At 42.0% G+C, this 15,839-nt stretch overlaps 1 protein-coding gene across 1 annotated transcript in view; it reads right to left on the bottom strand.

Moving 5' to 3' along the window:
* The window catches only part of agps (alkylglycerone phosphate synthase), a 35,424-nt gene that overhangs the window by 3,501 nt on the left and 16,084 nt on the right, over positions 1-15,839 (bottom strand). Inside the window, exons 11-19 of the mRNA XM_049594392.1 lie at positions 14,188-14,315; positions 13,549-13,600; positions 10,986-11,062; positions 10,784-10,896; positions 8,030-8,099; positions 6,765-6,826; positions 5,838-5,927; positions 3,254-3,353; positions 2,209-2,266 (exon numbers count right to left, since the gene is read on the bottom strand). Of these exons, the coding sequence (XP_049450349.1) occupies positions 2,209-2,266; positions 3,254-3,353; positions 5,838-5,927; positions 6,765-6,826; positions 8,030-8,099; positions 10,784-10,896; positions 10,986-11,062; positions 13,549-13,600; positions 14,188-14,315 (750 nt within the window). The remainder of the gene's footprint in view (positions 1-2,208; positions 2,267-3,253; positions 3,354-5,837; positions 5,928-6,764; positions 6,827-8,029; positions 8,100-10,783; positions 10,897-10,985; positions 11,063-13,548; positions 13,601-14,187; positions 14,316-15,839) is intronic.

The raw sequence follows: 15,839 nt of genomic DNA, 5'->3' as shown, positions 1-15,839 counted from the left end.
AAAGATAAATTTGAGAACAGAGCAGCTGCTGCTCACTGAGTAAACATCTGAAACCAGCAGCATAATCACTCGAGATTAGATACGGAGGCCTAAAAAAAAAGAAAGAAGAAGGTGTATGATGGGAGTGTTCACACGCCTTCCCTTCCCTCTCTGCACGCCTCTCTTTGCATCACTAGCAGGCAAGCTCCGGTGTTAATAGGGCATGTTGAGGGACGGGGCCGCCTGTTATCAGAGTCCAGCCAGGAGACCCAGATGGGGATCAGCCATGAGGCTAGTGAGGCCCGTCTCCTGACAAAACAGGGCAGACAGCGGGGTCACCAGGGACTCTGATACCACACAAACCTCCAGATGGTGACAGAGGGACCAATCAGCTGCTACCCAATAACTAAGAAAGTACCCTGCTCTCCACAACCTCCTCCTCTTCAGTCCTTCCTCCTCGTTCCACCTCCATCCCTCCCTCCTCTCAGGGAAAGGAGAGAAAACAGAAGGTGCTGGGACTGCATCATTGCCTCCATCACTGTGATAATTTACACATCTATCTTGTCATATTCTCTCTTTTTTGCTTGCTGTTGCAATCAATCTCAGCAGGCTGGGTCTGTGTAGCTGAGACATGCAAAGAGGAGCAGGTAGTTATTTCAGAAATGACAGATTTTTTAAAAAGTGGAAAAGCCCGGGGAAGCGCACGGCGAAAGGCGAGGTGGGAACTTCACTGAATCAGGTCATTTTTCTACCTCCTAAGTGCAGTGACCTGTGTGGAGCTTTGCAGAGCCACAAGGTGAGGTGCAGTTGCTGGGCACCCCGGGGTGGCCCGCATACAGAGGAGACTGTAGTGGCCATGCTGAGCCGCAACCCTTCGACACGCTGCTCTAGCTCTCCCCGAGCTTCTCTGACAAATGGGGGTCAGGACATGAGAGACGGGGTAAGGTAGCGGCCCTGCCTTCCTGTGATATGGCCGAGCCGGAGTATTGGCTGATAGATGGATGACTCTCCTGGTGATGGATGTTCAACAACTCTTCACCACCGCGACACTGGTGACCTAGTTAAAGAGGACATTTCTCCCAGCGTTGTGGCTTTTAGAACCAGCCAATAACCAAACATATAACAGATTTTTTTTGTGAGTGATGAACCGGGATCCATCTACAGTTAAAATTGTCTGCGTTTTTTGTTTAGGACAGCATTCAACATATGGTGGTATTAGCTGAGTATTATATCCTGCAGAGGAAGAGGCATGGCGCTCTACACGCCCAGATTCCCTTACCTACGCCCACGCAGCACAACACTGACCTGCTGTAAATACAGGGCCACAAAAATGTATATTTCCTCCGGTGCCCTCCCACCTCACCATCCTTGACTACATCTGTTTTGTTCGATACACAAAACCCAGTGAAACTAGCTCCATTTGTCAAGCGCTGATTGTGGGCAGACAAACCGGCCTGTCTGCGCTCAGATAGCGAGCCCCACTGTTATTAATCACAATTACAGAGTGGGCCTAGCACGCGGGAGCTGCATCAATATCCCCTCCTCTTCTCCCCCCTCCGTCACCTCCCCGTGCTGCTCGGGGTGGCTGGGCCACCGTTTGGAGGTCAGTATACAGCCGGCGATAACGGCAGCATCATTTACCCCGACCTGCCGCCTCCTTTTTATTAGCAATCTTTTAATTTTGAACCCGTCCCCGCCTTCAGGAAAAATTGTGATTTAATATCGCAGCTGATTCACTGCATACTGTTTTTGACAGCTGTGATGAATAGCCTGAAGTGATGTATGAAAACAGCGAGGCGGATGGCAATATAGATAAGGCAGCCATTTCGGTTAGCCCTGATGGGGCCCGGAGAGTTGTTTCGCCGCCCTCCCCTGCTCACGTTTCATTTGGTCACTGCTGAAATGAACAAATAGCCGAGTCAGAGCCATTCATCTGAGCTGCAGGAACATATTTTGGACACGTGAAGGAAGCGATGAAAGATCTCCGACCAAATGCACATTTATAGCATGACTGGCCGCACGCTCGCTAGCATGGAAGGGCCCGCTGGGAGAGCCTGCCATGCTGCCTTTGCTACTCGGTGCAGTCTCTTTTCATAAATTATAATCTAGGAGAGGGTGCAAATATGTCACCCCATTCAGTGTTGTACTTGTGAGTTATGTGCACGTGTTTAGTGCATGTTCGCAAAAACAGACCCAATATTTTAGTATGTATTTTTCAGGTTGTAGTACCTCCATGGTGATGTGACAAGCTCCCTCCATTTGCAAGGATCTCTTCTCTAGCTGCATGCTGCGGGAGAAAAACAAACTATTATTACATATTAAATAAAGGCATGCCACGATAACAAATTCAGTTGTCAATACCATTAAAATTCCTAAATTCAGAATACCCAATTTGATACTACAGTAAAAAACAAAAACAAAACAATAAATGCCGTGTACTTAAACATACAATCCTAAACTAAAAGCATCTAAATTTAAATGTAAATGTTATTAATAATCCCTGATAATCTGCCTCAAATGTGAAGTACAAGTCTATGTGGGTTCATGAGATTTTATTAATATTCAGCCCACAGTATCTCCTCTGCTGTTGTTCTTCAGGACTTGTACACTAAGATGGGACAGATGGTCTTTGTGGTATTTGTCCCGCCCCTTCTCAACTGTGATTGGATGACCAGGTAAAAAGTAACAGTCCCGAATGCAGAGTTTCACCTCTAAGTTGAGCATTGTTCAAGTCTTGGAGTCCAGAAAAAAACACACTAAATGTGCAGCGCTCAGTGCAGAACAGACACTCACTGCCTTGTCACGCTGCTCATGTTTGCAGCATAGAGTAAAGATGTGGCACTCCAATTGCAAGAGGTTAAAAAGTAGGCTAGCCTCATGAAAAATGCTTTTCAATTAATATAGGCAGAGCTGACGCTGCAGCTGGACTTGCTGCTCTCTTCCATGTGTTGTTTGGTGCTGTGCCGTTTTTTTCTTGCTTTGGCATTTAACGGCAGACTAGAACACCTGTAGGTGTATTTGCTACCTTGTCAGGTTGCATCCCTGGTGCCTACGCTACTGGAGAAAAACGAGCACTGTCACGTTTTCAGGATTTTGGTGTCGACTTGGTATGAAACTATCAGTTCTCGTGACATCCCTGTCTACATATTATATACTATTATATTGTGTAACACACTCTGGGATGCTGAAGATTCAACATATTATATCAGATGTAATAATGGCCTATGAAAGTACTGACACACCTTAATATTTATAAAAATGAAACAAGTCATACCTCCACTTGTTCATACACATGTACTGGATCACTGAGTCCCCTGTAGTTGAAGGCAAAGTAAAAGTAGACACAGGCACCAGCGTCATACGTCTGAGTAACCCTGTAAGAAAACAAGTAAGAGTCATGTTTACACACATAGAAAAAACTCCTTAATGTTTCTTCTCCAGCTCTAGAAATCTAATTTACATCAATACAAAGAGCAGCGTTTTGTCACAGTGCTCCATTTTCATACAATAAATGCATTTTTTCCCTTCGTGATTGAAAGACCAAGTGAAGTAGGAGGTTTGGCTTTCCCCGGTGAACCCTTGACCTCAATTCCATTCATGGTTTCCCAAGAGCGGAGGCAGCGTGGAAGCACTGTCACCTTTAATAACATAACATTAACAGACATTAAATGGCCACCAAATGCTTTTAGTGAATCATCTCAGCCACATTTTTGCTGAAGGTATTAGGATGACTCACTGGTGCGGGACAGAAAATTGATCAGAGTTGTTTCACACAGAACAAAATATCCTTACTGCTCATGTGGCTGCTTTTAGATAAAATTCAGATTAAATTCTATCATCATGAACACGTATGAAAACATGTTTAAAATGTTTTCCAGTTTGCATGTTTTCTCTCTCTGGCCTCGTTCCCTGTGGAGGAGCAGGGTGCAGAGCCCTTGTTCATTTGACATGCCCCATCACCTGGCACACTGACTGTTCTAGAGGTTAAATGGACAAATCAATCATGTGACAGACTGCAGCCGGGAAATGAATGGTTGTCGCATAATCAGGCTGAGGCCTAATCTGTCCGCAATCGGCGAGCAGAAGCCTGGTGCTCCTCGACCGGCTCGCCGTCTGTTTGTCAGGTTGTCTGTCCGTCTGTCTGTCTGTCTGTCTGTGTGGCTCTTGCTAACTCACCAGGGGAAGGGGTTGGACAAGGTATGCAAACCAATACATTTTTGAAGCACTGACGACTATTTTTGAGGGTTTTTTTTGGTGTATTGACGACTGTCAAGTACCAAAACTTGGCCACGAATGTCTGGTCAGATCCATATTTTTTTGGGAAAATTTTTTGATCAGAAAATTCCTGATCTACACCACAATTTTAAAATTCTAGACAATTATTTAATTAAGCAAAGTTCTTAAAAATAAGTAAATTTTTTCTTGTACTTAAATCTAACGAAAACATTAAAATCAACAATTAATTTATCCTTCTAACAAGTATTGGCTGCAGATTCAGAGCATCATATTAGGCTTGGACGGTATCACAGCATTACGATATTTCAGGGTATTTAGAAATCCCGAGGGTTTGATTTTCAAAAGCATCTTAAATACAGACACTCATATTTCTCGTAAGGAGATGCTGTATTGAGGATGTACTGTATGTAGTGCACATCACACACCACCAGAGGTCAGTCTCTGCTGTTGAAACAGGCAGCTGAGCTAAACATGGCGACTGGGAGAGGGAGAGATAACATCACAGGACTGTAAACAACCAGCTAGCCACGTCAGAGAAAGCTGCGGGGAAAAACAGCATATTTTAACATCTAACTCTATGAATTTGGGGTTTATTTCGACCAGAACAAAAATGGTGATTGTTGGAACAGTGGACTAACTCACTAGATGACTAACAAGACTATCTAAGATGGGTTTTGTTTTGTTTCTGTTGGGTTTGAATTAAGTGCTTTTCATATCGGCTTAACAAGGCAATTAAGCTAGTCTTACTTAGGTAAAACAGAGAGACTTGAATTTAGAAGGTGTGTGGTTGTATTTCTGTTTAATAAGGAAAATAGGTGTAAGAATATCAGCTTTCTTGACATTTTGTGAGTTTTTGGACTGAAAAACCTTAGCGCACTTGTGGAATGCAGCGGTTGGGTGAGGAGTGTTAGCACCACACGCAGATACTGTCATACACTGTATACCCTGCTGAAATTTCAGGAAGGTATGAAAAAATAGATACTGCCCAAGCCTTCCTCATATGTCTTATTCTGTTGTGCCACAGAGGTCCATTATTGTCCACAAACAATCAAAACCATATATGAGCCACAGTTGCAGTGGTTGCAATGTTCTTTCATTTTGATGAACATGACTGCTGTACTTTTTTTAAATGAGTCTTACATACACTGTCCTGTTGCTGTAAATACTTGCTAGAGCACCAAATGTGTATTAATCCACAGCTGAAAATAGTCCCTGACAAATGCATTATTAACTCCTGATTGATTTAAAATTACTACAGTGCCCTGTTTTATCAGGAAGTTATTTAGTTTCTTTTAAAAAACTAACGTACAATTTTTTTTATGTCTCCAGTATAAACAAATAGATTTGGGGTTGAGTGTGACAAACTGGGTAAGGATAGCGAAAAGTACTGAAAGATAGACAAACACATTTTTGATTTTGTTTTCTTCATTGGATTTGTTGACAAAAAATGAGAGGGGAAACATTAAAGGACTTGAGGTTTTTTTGCTGAATGAAAAAAGGCTTATGAGGAAAAACATTATATCTCCACTCGTCTCTGAAGACGTTTAATGATACCAGCCCTATGGGATTGGAGTTATCGTCAGTCAGCCTCACTTTGCATCAAAACATTTGCTAAACATTACCTGCATGTTGACAACGGTGGAAACTGCACTCCTTTGTCTTTACACTCTCGAACGATGCGCGCCTTTACGTTCCGGCAAATGTCCAACACCCTGGGAATAAAGTAAAAGGCAGAATAAAAAAAAACATATACCACAGAATTGCTGATGACTTTTTGCACCACAGTCTAAAATGTATTTGTGTATTTAAAACATACTGCTCATACATACAGGGAACCTACATTTAACTGAAATACTAATTAGCATTGCAAAATGATCAAAATTCAGAAAAAGACATGAGAAGAGGAAGAGGAGGAGACTAACATGACGACCATTGTGGGAGAGGTTCCCACTGGTGTGGAAATGGCCGCCAGTCCTAAGCATGTGCAGTCGTGTGTGGAGGATGGGGGGAGGATGGGTAATGAGCCAGGCACATATGCTCGCCTCAGTGCCTGATCTCTTGGTCTCTCCCGTCAGGCATGTTACACAACACGGAGCTGTGTGTGTGTGTGTGTGTGTGTGTGTGCTCCTGGTTCTTGTGTGTGTTTGTGTGACAAAATGATGATGAAACCATGGAGAAAATGCAGAACACACCACATGTGGATGTGAGATGAATATGTGGCTAGTATTGCATTTCCTCACACAGAGTATACACACAGAGGTCTCTCCTAGTGTGTGTGTGTGTGTGTGTGTGTCAGTAATGGCGGGTTTGTAGGCTGAGGAGGAGGCAAAGCTTCCGCCAACGCAGAGCCGGTTAATGGGAGGGGGGGGAGAAGGCAGGCATGAAGGTGAATGTCAAAGACAGAGGCAAAGAGAAATAAAAGAAACAGGAGCAGGAGGAAGACAGAGGAGTCTCTCAGGACAAACTGTGTGGGAGGTGAGAAAAGAAGAATGTTTACAGCTATTTAAACTAAACGGAGAAGAGCCTGCAGCTCATATCAGTGTCTTTACCTGTCCCAAGGCACAGAGGTTTCAAAGGACTCCCCGATCACATAGTAGTCCATCCCCAAGTCCTGCTCAGAGAACAATATTAGCATTAGTAGGCTGACATGTAAATGGTGATTCAGTACATTTACATATACACAAGAATCCAGGCTACATCTGAAATCCCACACTAACATACTGTTTGTTAGGTTAAAACAGTATGTGATTGTGATTTTTTGGTATGAAACCAGTAGCATGAGAATTGCTTGCTTCCTTAGCTGTTTTATTTTTGGGAGTTTCGTTGGCATAATTAGACAACCACATTGGGGGGACAGGCTCTGAAGTGAGTGCTCAGTTTCCCCTTTATAAATGGTTTGAACTTAGCTATGATTGTGTGCAATATCAAAATTACGGAAAATAACGACATTCTTCAAACTTCTCAGGTTCTGTTTTCTTCATGAAATTTCAATACATAGCTAATTTCATAGCTCAAGAGTAATTAAATTTAAGACCAAACTTGCAATGTAAATACACAAAAAGTTAAAATATACTGCCTTCATGTAAACACTCTGATGTCAGTTCAGGTAACTAAGGAGCAGGCTTAATAGCATAGCCTTAATTTAACAATACAGTATCATCGCGTGATCTAAATGCAAAATAGAGGCACTGCATGCATACTGGTGTTGTGTCTGAGTCTGTCCCCCCGTCTAATAGTGTTTCCTTCCTGTAAAAATTATGTTTCCCGTAGTACCAACACAGGAAATTCTCGCGGTTACTAGACTAAAAAACATTTAAGACAATTGGGTACTGTCTAAGGTCTTTTATTAGTAAATGTGACAGACAAATTAAGACTTTTCAAGGACCTGCAGTTTCATTTCATGAGAGGAAAAGTCTGTCCAACATTCAAGCCATTATTTGGATTTATTTAAAAAAGATAAAGAGCAGACATTTGAGAAAACATATACTCCAGACAGAGTAAGGAGGGAGACAATGTAAGTGCCTGTAAACTCCATGTTACTGTGATGATCAAAAGGCCTCTGACAGGACTGACCCAAGACAACTCTCCATTATCATTTTGACTGCGGCCACTGTGCTCTCCTCATGGTGTAGATACCTCAGTGTTAGACACCCTGACAACAACTGTGACCACATCAAATCAAAGTCCTCCCGAGGTCACATTCTGCAGCCTTTCTGTGCTGCTCACTATCCTATCTGCTGTCAGCCTGCGTCCTCCCCGCCCGCCCCACCTGCCCATCAGCGCACGCAGAAAAAAAGCCAGAGGAGTGACCCACCCGGAGGTAAGCGATGACGAAGGTCAACATGTAGCCCCTCTGCCCATTGTCCTCTCCAGCTGCCAGCCCCCTGAAAGAAGATAACAGGGTTAATATTTAACAGCTCGTTTCTTTAAGCTTTGTTGGTCTGACTGCTCCCCTCACAACAGCTGCCTCGGAGCCCGTCAGTCCAACAATGTACAGATCAATGAAGCTATGCTCTGTGCATCGCCACAGGTCAGCCACACATCCATCACCTGCAGTGGGTAATCAGATTTTCATCTACCACCCAAACTAATCAGGCCAAGCTCATTAGAAAATCACTATATTGATTTTCACCCTTCTTCCTGTTTCCCCCAACACCACAGGAAAATATTCCTCACACAACCGCACTAATCCATCACTGGCACTTGATCTGATGGGTGATTACGATTTATTTTTAATAATGCAATAAAGCAGAGGATGCTGCATGTAACTGACAAGTTTCTTGTGATTTAATTGCTGGCTGTTTCCAGCGCAGTGCTCTGGCTACCTGCAGGTCTGGGCACTGAGCCAACCGGTAACACCAACTGTAATATATAATCGATAAGCTTTACCCAGGAAGAAATCACTGACGTCGGCCAGTGAGGAGAATTGAGGATCCCTTGTTTGTCCTGTTTATACTTGTGATTTAATGAGCTGCTGTATTCAAATGATGGTGGAACTATATTAAGATAGAGGTGACACATTTACATCAATGTTCCTTTATTTTAGGAAGCCTTTTTGTTGGCAAGTTCCTCAAACAGAGTAAATGTAAGGCTAAAAATTGTAAGAGGTAAAATTGAAGAGATCTGGTTTGAGGCAGACCGGTGTTTAACAGCCATTGATCAATCACCTGGACTTTTCTGTCGTGTAACTTACATTCTGTTGTGTTTCTAGCAGCGAGAGGGTGTTGACCTTATAAGTTACAATAAAGTAATGCCCTGTTGTGATAAAACGTCAGAACATGTCATAATAGGAAATAAGAGGAGAATAGAGAAAAATGCAAACTAACTAGTGTAATGGCATCCTGAGCGGAGAATGAAGGCATGCTCCCTCTGTATGTGTTGTTATACAACTTTTCTGTTTGTTATGGTAGCCATGCCAGTCAGGCATGCATGTAACTGCATGTGGGTCCTGTGTGTATCCCACAGGCTAGCTGATCAACGCCACTCTGTGCTGTGCTTGTACGGCAGTTACCACTGGTGTTGGGAAAACGTTGTTGCGGAAGCTTAATGCCCACCCTCCTGTTCCCCCCAAGTTAACACAGTTAGCTCTGTTAGCACTGTCGCTGCTGTTAGCACTGTTTGAACCGTAAGCACCGTTTGCTGCTAGCTGCCAGCTCACCCACCTCCATGCTGAAAGCTGTGTAAAGGCAACCTCTGAATCATAGATACGCTCTGAATATCACAAAACTCAGGGTTCGGCGTTATTTTTTTTGTTTGTTTTTTTTTCCCAACTTGCCTAGTCAGGTAAGTAGGTCAGAACTACTTGCCCAAAGTCAGTTTTTACTTGCCAGTATCCAAACATTTCTATTTATTAGCGGTTTATGACAAAACATCAAAGACTAAGTGAGCTATCATGAAAAACAATGCCATTTTTAATCGTCTTGGTCTCAAACTTGTGTCAAACTGTTCTATACATAGTTGGAGACTTGCCCACATCCTCTATTGCCACCCACTTAAACTCCTGTTTCCAGGATAACTGAAATGCTTGCTTGCACTTCAGCTCATAAACTTTGCCACCATTTTCTCTTAAGTGTTCAAACGCTGTTGTGCATTTCTCGACAGAGATCAGAAAGAAGCAAGATGGCTCACTCCTTAGCTACTTCCTTTATCAGCTCCATACAAAAAATATGTCTTTAATTCTTTTTGCTAGCTCTCCTAGCCCACCAGGCAATCCATATTGTTGAGCCTTGGAGCTCCTTTAAGCAAGTTGGGGAAAAAAGAAAACAGAATGGTTGAGTTGCAAATGGTATCTTTAAACATTGTGTTTTCAGATTTTTGCTGCTTTAAAAATTTTTTTTTTTTTTCAGCATTAAAAATAATAAACAGTTTCAAAATAAATCCACAACTAATAAACTCTAAGTACAGAGAGAAGTGTTAAACTCTGCTATTAGACAGCTACCTATGACAGCTTCCTGATTTACATTAAGTTTCAATCAGTACACACTCTACTGGTCCACTGGGACAATGTGTTAAAACATCTGACTTCACAGCCACATCAGAATCACCGATAAACATTAACCAACTGGATGGCATGAAGCTGAATTTATGTTAGGATGAAGTCATCTATGAAACTGTTGCTCAGGGTTTAAAATAGGCACAAGATAGAGAGAGCATCCCTCTCAAGCTGACAGGGAACTGATTTCCACCAAAGTCCTCATTGATCCGTTCCATGATCAATCACAACAGCCAAGCACTCCCAGGCTGTGTCCTCTCGCCCCGCGCTGTCCTGAGGGGAGCTGTGTCCTGCTATCGCCACCCACACCGCACCTACTTTAACATAAAAGCCCGCCTGACAGGAGGACATCCACAGGTGATCCATCAATCCACACAGAGACAAACTACTGAGTAGAGGACCAAGTCTGAAGTGTGTAACTGTGCTTCTCCATCCTTTTCACTGCTACTACATAATGGCTGGTTAAATAAAGTGACATCTGGGCCTCGGGCATCAAAGTCTAACCAAATGGTGCTTTGTCATTCCTGTGCTTCACATGGATCTGCTACCGTAAGACAGACAGAAACTACTACTTACCCGAATTTTGCAGCGATGTCATAAACTTGCTTCTCATGCTGCAGGACCTTCTCACGATCTCCCTCAAACAGTAGGGTGGCCACACACAAGCGGTTGGGGTCGAACCCTTTGAACTGGTGATTAAAAGAGGAGGATTCGTTACTCCTGCTAAAAAACACTCAGGGCAAGCAACCACTGATGTTCACATCTAATTACTTCTAACCTTGGTGATGTAAAATTTCTTCAACCCGTCCAGAAAGGATGTGAATATTGAAGATACTTGAGGCTTCAGGGCGTGACCTGTGAAGATATGAGATAAGAGTCAGCTCCATCTATTCACACAGAAGTGGGCCGACAATTTTTTTTTTTCACACATTAGTCATATTCTGCTTCTGCTTCCATCCTCCGGCGTTCTGAGAGGGTGAGCGAGTCAGATTTATTTGGGGTTTCAAACAAAAGGAGGAAAAATAAATGGTAACATTTGAATAACTTTACAACTGGCCAGTGGCTGCCAGCGACAGCGACTATAAATCAGAGGGTTTCCGAAGGGAAGTGGGGTTGACACAGCGATATCCGTCTTCCTCACCCACACTTTTTGATTTATTTCTGATCGGACGCACAAAAGCGCCTGTGGACAAGCGAAAATGAGGGGCTGGGGCCAATGGGATGGTTATCAATCACTGCGGGGAAGTCACGGGTGATGTCGCCGAGACTTAACAGTTCATTTATTTCCCCCCATGCTCAAGTCTCTTCATCACTTAGTGTCCTAATTGTTTCCATTCCAAAATTTGATTGCAGGTCTTTAGGTCCCTCACAGCCATCATACTCGTTAATTAAATACTCAACATTTGGAGAGAGAATTACACCTACACTGGGCATAATTTTACTTTTAACTCTCCCCTCTGTGGTTTGGTTGTTTCTTTTTGCACATCAACAAGCTGCTACTTACTACAACGTTCTCATTTTTCATCTTGTGTATCAAGACAGGCAGCGCCAAATTGCACTTGTAGTCCCAATCTGAGAAAGACCTGTGAATACATCAACCCTCCTTACTCAACAGCCAACATGATTAAAAGTGAGGACAAGCCACTAATAAGCCCAAGAAGGTATCATAGAGCCATGAGTTTTAGTTATTAGTGAAAAACCTGGTCGCTTCATCTTCCCTGCTTAATGCTAAGAAGTGCCTACTCTGTGAAAAGTGGAGATATAGGGAAGATAATGAGATCCCTGGAGACTGGGGAACTTTACAGAGATCTCTGGCAATGCCAGATGCATTCTACTAGACCTTAAGAAACAACATCATAAAACTTCAATGTAACAACTACTTAATTTTGGCCGGGGTCATTTTTCATCTTGCTTCAATTCTTTGTCTGTGTGTGTGCAGCTATTCTGCTGCGGATATAATAATCAATTTAACAATTCAGTGCTGTACAAGGTAAAATCGTTGCATGCTGTACTGTTGCCATTCATTGTTCTTTTCTCAGAGGTAAACAACACATCAATGAAACACAAACCAAAACACTGAAAAAAATACAGTTTGAGAAACAAACTCAACTCCTAATAGATATGATTATTGTAATTCTGCTGGATAAAAGTCTGCTGTGTGCCTTATGTTGTGAAGCTCTTTAATCAAAGCCAAAGGTCACACTGAGTATGTTTACATGGACATGAAAAGCCAGTTCATGACTGGGTTTTGGAGAACTCCATTTATGTGTTGAAGCATTTAAACACCATATCCTGCTCATGAGAAACCTGAATGTGCTCGCTGATGTACTCTGAAAGAAACTGGGATGTCTACAGGGAATATGAATAACCTGATTTCTCTGCACACATGTAAACATTGTATCCTGAATATGATCATAACCCAGATAAACTTCATAACTGGGTTATTCATGTCTATGTAAAAGCACTCATTGAAGCCTAAAAGGAAGAAACATTTCCTGAGTGAAAACCACGTCGAATTAAAGTCCTACTTGTACAGTGAAGGCTTCAGTGAGAGTGATACAAGATTTAGACAACATCCACACTGAAACGTTTTCATTTCAGAATGACATATCATAATGAAAACGATCTCTGTACATACACGTGTTTTAGCACCATATCAGAACTAATCTCAATCTATACCAACACATCTGAAAACGCAAAATACATGACCATTCATGTACACATGGCATGCATGTACAGGTGTAAACAGGAAGCAGATTCTCTGCGGTTTGTTGCTTGGTTACAGAAAATACTATGGAGATGGTGAAAAGTAAGACCAGGGATTTCTTTGCTTGGGGGCGCCAAGTCAAGGCGGTCAAGGTCAAAGCAGTCAAGGTGGCACAAAACATGTTTAGAGTCATTATAAAGTAAATATGGCGACATATGAGCGGCACTGGCTTCCAACAGCGGAGGAATCCATGGGAATGGGAATGAAGTACCAACACAAGAAGGATAAAATCCCAAAAGGTATGTTTTTGCTTGACACAGATTTGTGACTGATAAGACCCAACTGGGAAATGAACGTGGGTGTTGGCTTCATCATTCCCAAAAGACTGTATTTTTGCCCGTCTAGGCTAAAACACAACCCCACAGTTTTCAAACTAAAATGAGGTCAGCAGTGCTTTCAAAGGTCTCAGGTTCAGGGATTCCAAAATGTCAGAGTAGTGTCAACTCCAGGTGTAAACATAGCAGTCATTAATGTGTTTTAAAATGTGTTAGTTTGGTTGAACCCACGGCAGCAGTGTTATGTAATACTTTAAGCCTAGGTTCGCCTATTTTGTGAATGACTGAACAAAACTTACCAAATTTAAACTGTTCATTATCCATGAGTCGTATAGATGCTGGGGCACACCTCTGAAAAATAAAAGTTGTTCTATATTAGTTTGAATCACAAGGCAGAATTACATCAAATGACCATGCCAAAGTAAAGCTTCTATATTCAACCAAACTGCTGAAACTTTTGGTTGTAATTTTGGTCCAAGTGGTCCAAAATGTACAGTCTTTAGACTTCAAGTCCTTTCCAGTAGCTTGATGTATTTGACAAAAAAACCTCCAACTGGAACCTCAAAGTTTTGATTTACTTTGTAATGGCATCGTAAACTCAGGGTGACAAAAGCTTTCTGCAGTATGCTGGCAATAAAGAGTCTCTCAACTTAAAGGTCTGATTAAGGGTTTTACTCTGCAACAGCTGCAGAAAGTGTTGGACGAGTTTAGCGTCTAGGTTTTAGAAAAGAGTACAAGTTGGTCTACGTTCAGCTGCTTTTTGTTGGCAGGCTCATTTCAAACAAGTGAAGAGGTGAAGGGAAAGTCTTATAGTGCTTAAGTGCTTATAGCAGTTTGGGCAACAGACTCTAAAAGTTTCTGGCCTTAGCCTGATATTTAGACAGGGAGACAACACAGTGGCAAAGCGCAGTATGTTTAAAGATGTATTAACATATTACCTGTTTGGCAACCTCTCGAAGACAGGCAACTCCCTGCTCAAAATTAGGGAATACCACTGAGCCGTATTTCTGATACTCCGGCATGGGACGAATCTTCAGCGTTACCTCAGTAACCACACCCAGGGTTCCTGTGGAAAATCACAGCGAGAGATTTTGAGAAGAACAAAAAGAAGTAAATCAGTTCCCATAATTCATATGACCTAACCCCCCTCTTGGAGCGGAACTTAAGACCGTTTTACAGGGCTCTGGTACACGTCCCGAGGGTCCTTTGAGTGACCTTTGTCTCACATTTCACCTCGTGGATCTGGTTTTCTACCACACACTGGGGGACAACTAAGATTTATCAACTTAAGAGCGTGAGGAAATAAAGCAGGGCTCTATCAAAGGCAGCCAGGCCAACAGCAGCAGCAACACATATACAGATATGCCAAAACCTCTGACTGACCTTATGACCCTGAGAACTGTCAACCATTAGCTGCTGCTGCTGCTGCTGAGGGAGTCACATTGCATGTTTAAAAGACAGAATGTCGACCTTACACAGCAAATATCTCTGGGAATAATACTTAAAAACTGCTTTCATGCAAATATTCAAGTTTACAGTAAACTGCAGCTAAGGAGCGCTGATTCCCCCAAGTCTGAGACATTATTTATTATAAACTGAGTTGAAATCCTCCTTCAGCACCCACAGTCTTTTGCTTTATGTCCATGAGGTGAACTAAACATGCAGTCCAGCACAACACCACAGCAAAGTACAGCCTCAAAAATTAAGTAATTGTGCACATTTCTAATTTTCTGACAGTAGCAACAAGTAGTGAACACAATATTGACATAATATTAATAATAACCCCTCACCAAGAAATATTATGTTTAGTTTTTTTATATGTCTCAAATATTAGACCTGATTTTGTCTGAATAAGAACCAGAAACGTACTGAGGTGTGATCAGTAGCCCCCCCACTGTCTCTACATGTATGTCTTGATTAAGCATCCTCGTTAGCACAATCTATTTGTTATTTGCTCTCTATTCTCATTTTCTGGTATGATTTTTATCTATGTTATTACTCATTCCCCTTTTTTTTAATTAAACTTTTTTTTTTTGTTTTTTATTTTGCGAGGTCTTCATGTTCAACTGGTTGTGGATTTTGTTTACATGTGTTCATATTGCTTTTATAAACCAATAAAAAGAGAATGACATTTTTAAAAAAAAAAAAAAATAATAACACCTTTTAAGCTGCTTATTTATTAACCATTTATCCATTAATTTGGACTCATGTCTGTGGCCACCTGGTGAACATGAGTCTGATATTTACTCTCTAACAGCTCTGTTTCTGATCTCTTTCAGCTCCTGGGGTAAATATGTGGCTCTTTAGCTGCTAAACGCCCCACTGAGCTAGTCTCTAACTGTGTCAGTCTGCCATTTGGCGTGAGGCAGGTCATGCGCAGTTGGGTTTTCAGAGCCATCCCCTCCTGACTTTTAATCATTAAATTATTGCATTTTGTCCATTAACTATTTAAATGTTAATTATTAGGTCCAGTAAAACCACGAACTCCTGTCTTCAAGTGTTATTGGAAGTGGTGCTGCAACAAATGATTATTTATCATGGATTAATCTGTCAATTATTTTTTTGATTAATCGATTACTTGTTTGGTCTG

The sequence above is a fragment of the Epinephelus fuscoguttatus genome, linkage group LG13, assembly GCF_011397635.1.
Source record: "Epinephelus fuscoguttatus linkage group LG13, E.fuscoguttatus.final_Chr_v1".
Classification (NCBI taxonomy): Eukaryota; Metazoa; Chordata; class Actinopteri; order Perciformes; family Serranidae; genus Epinephelus; species Epinephelus fuscoguttatus.
This window is presented reverse-complemented; position numbering and strand designations above follow the sequence as displayed.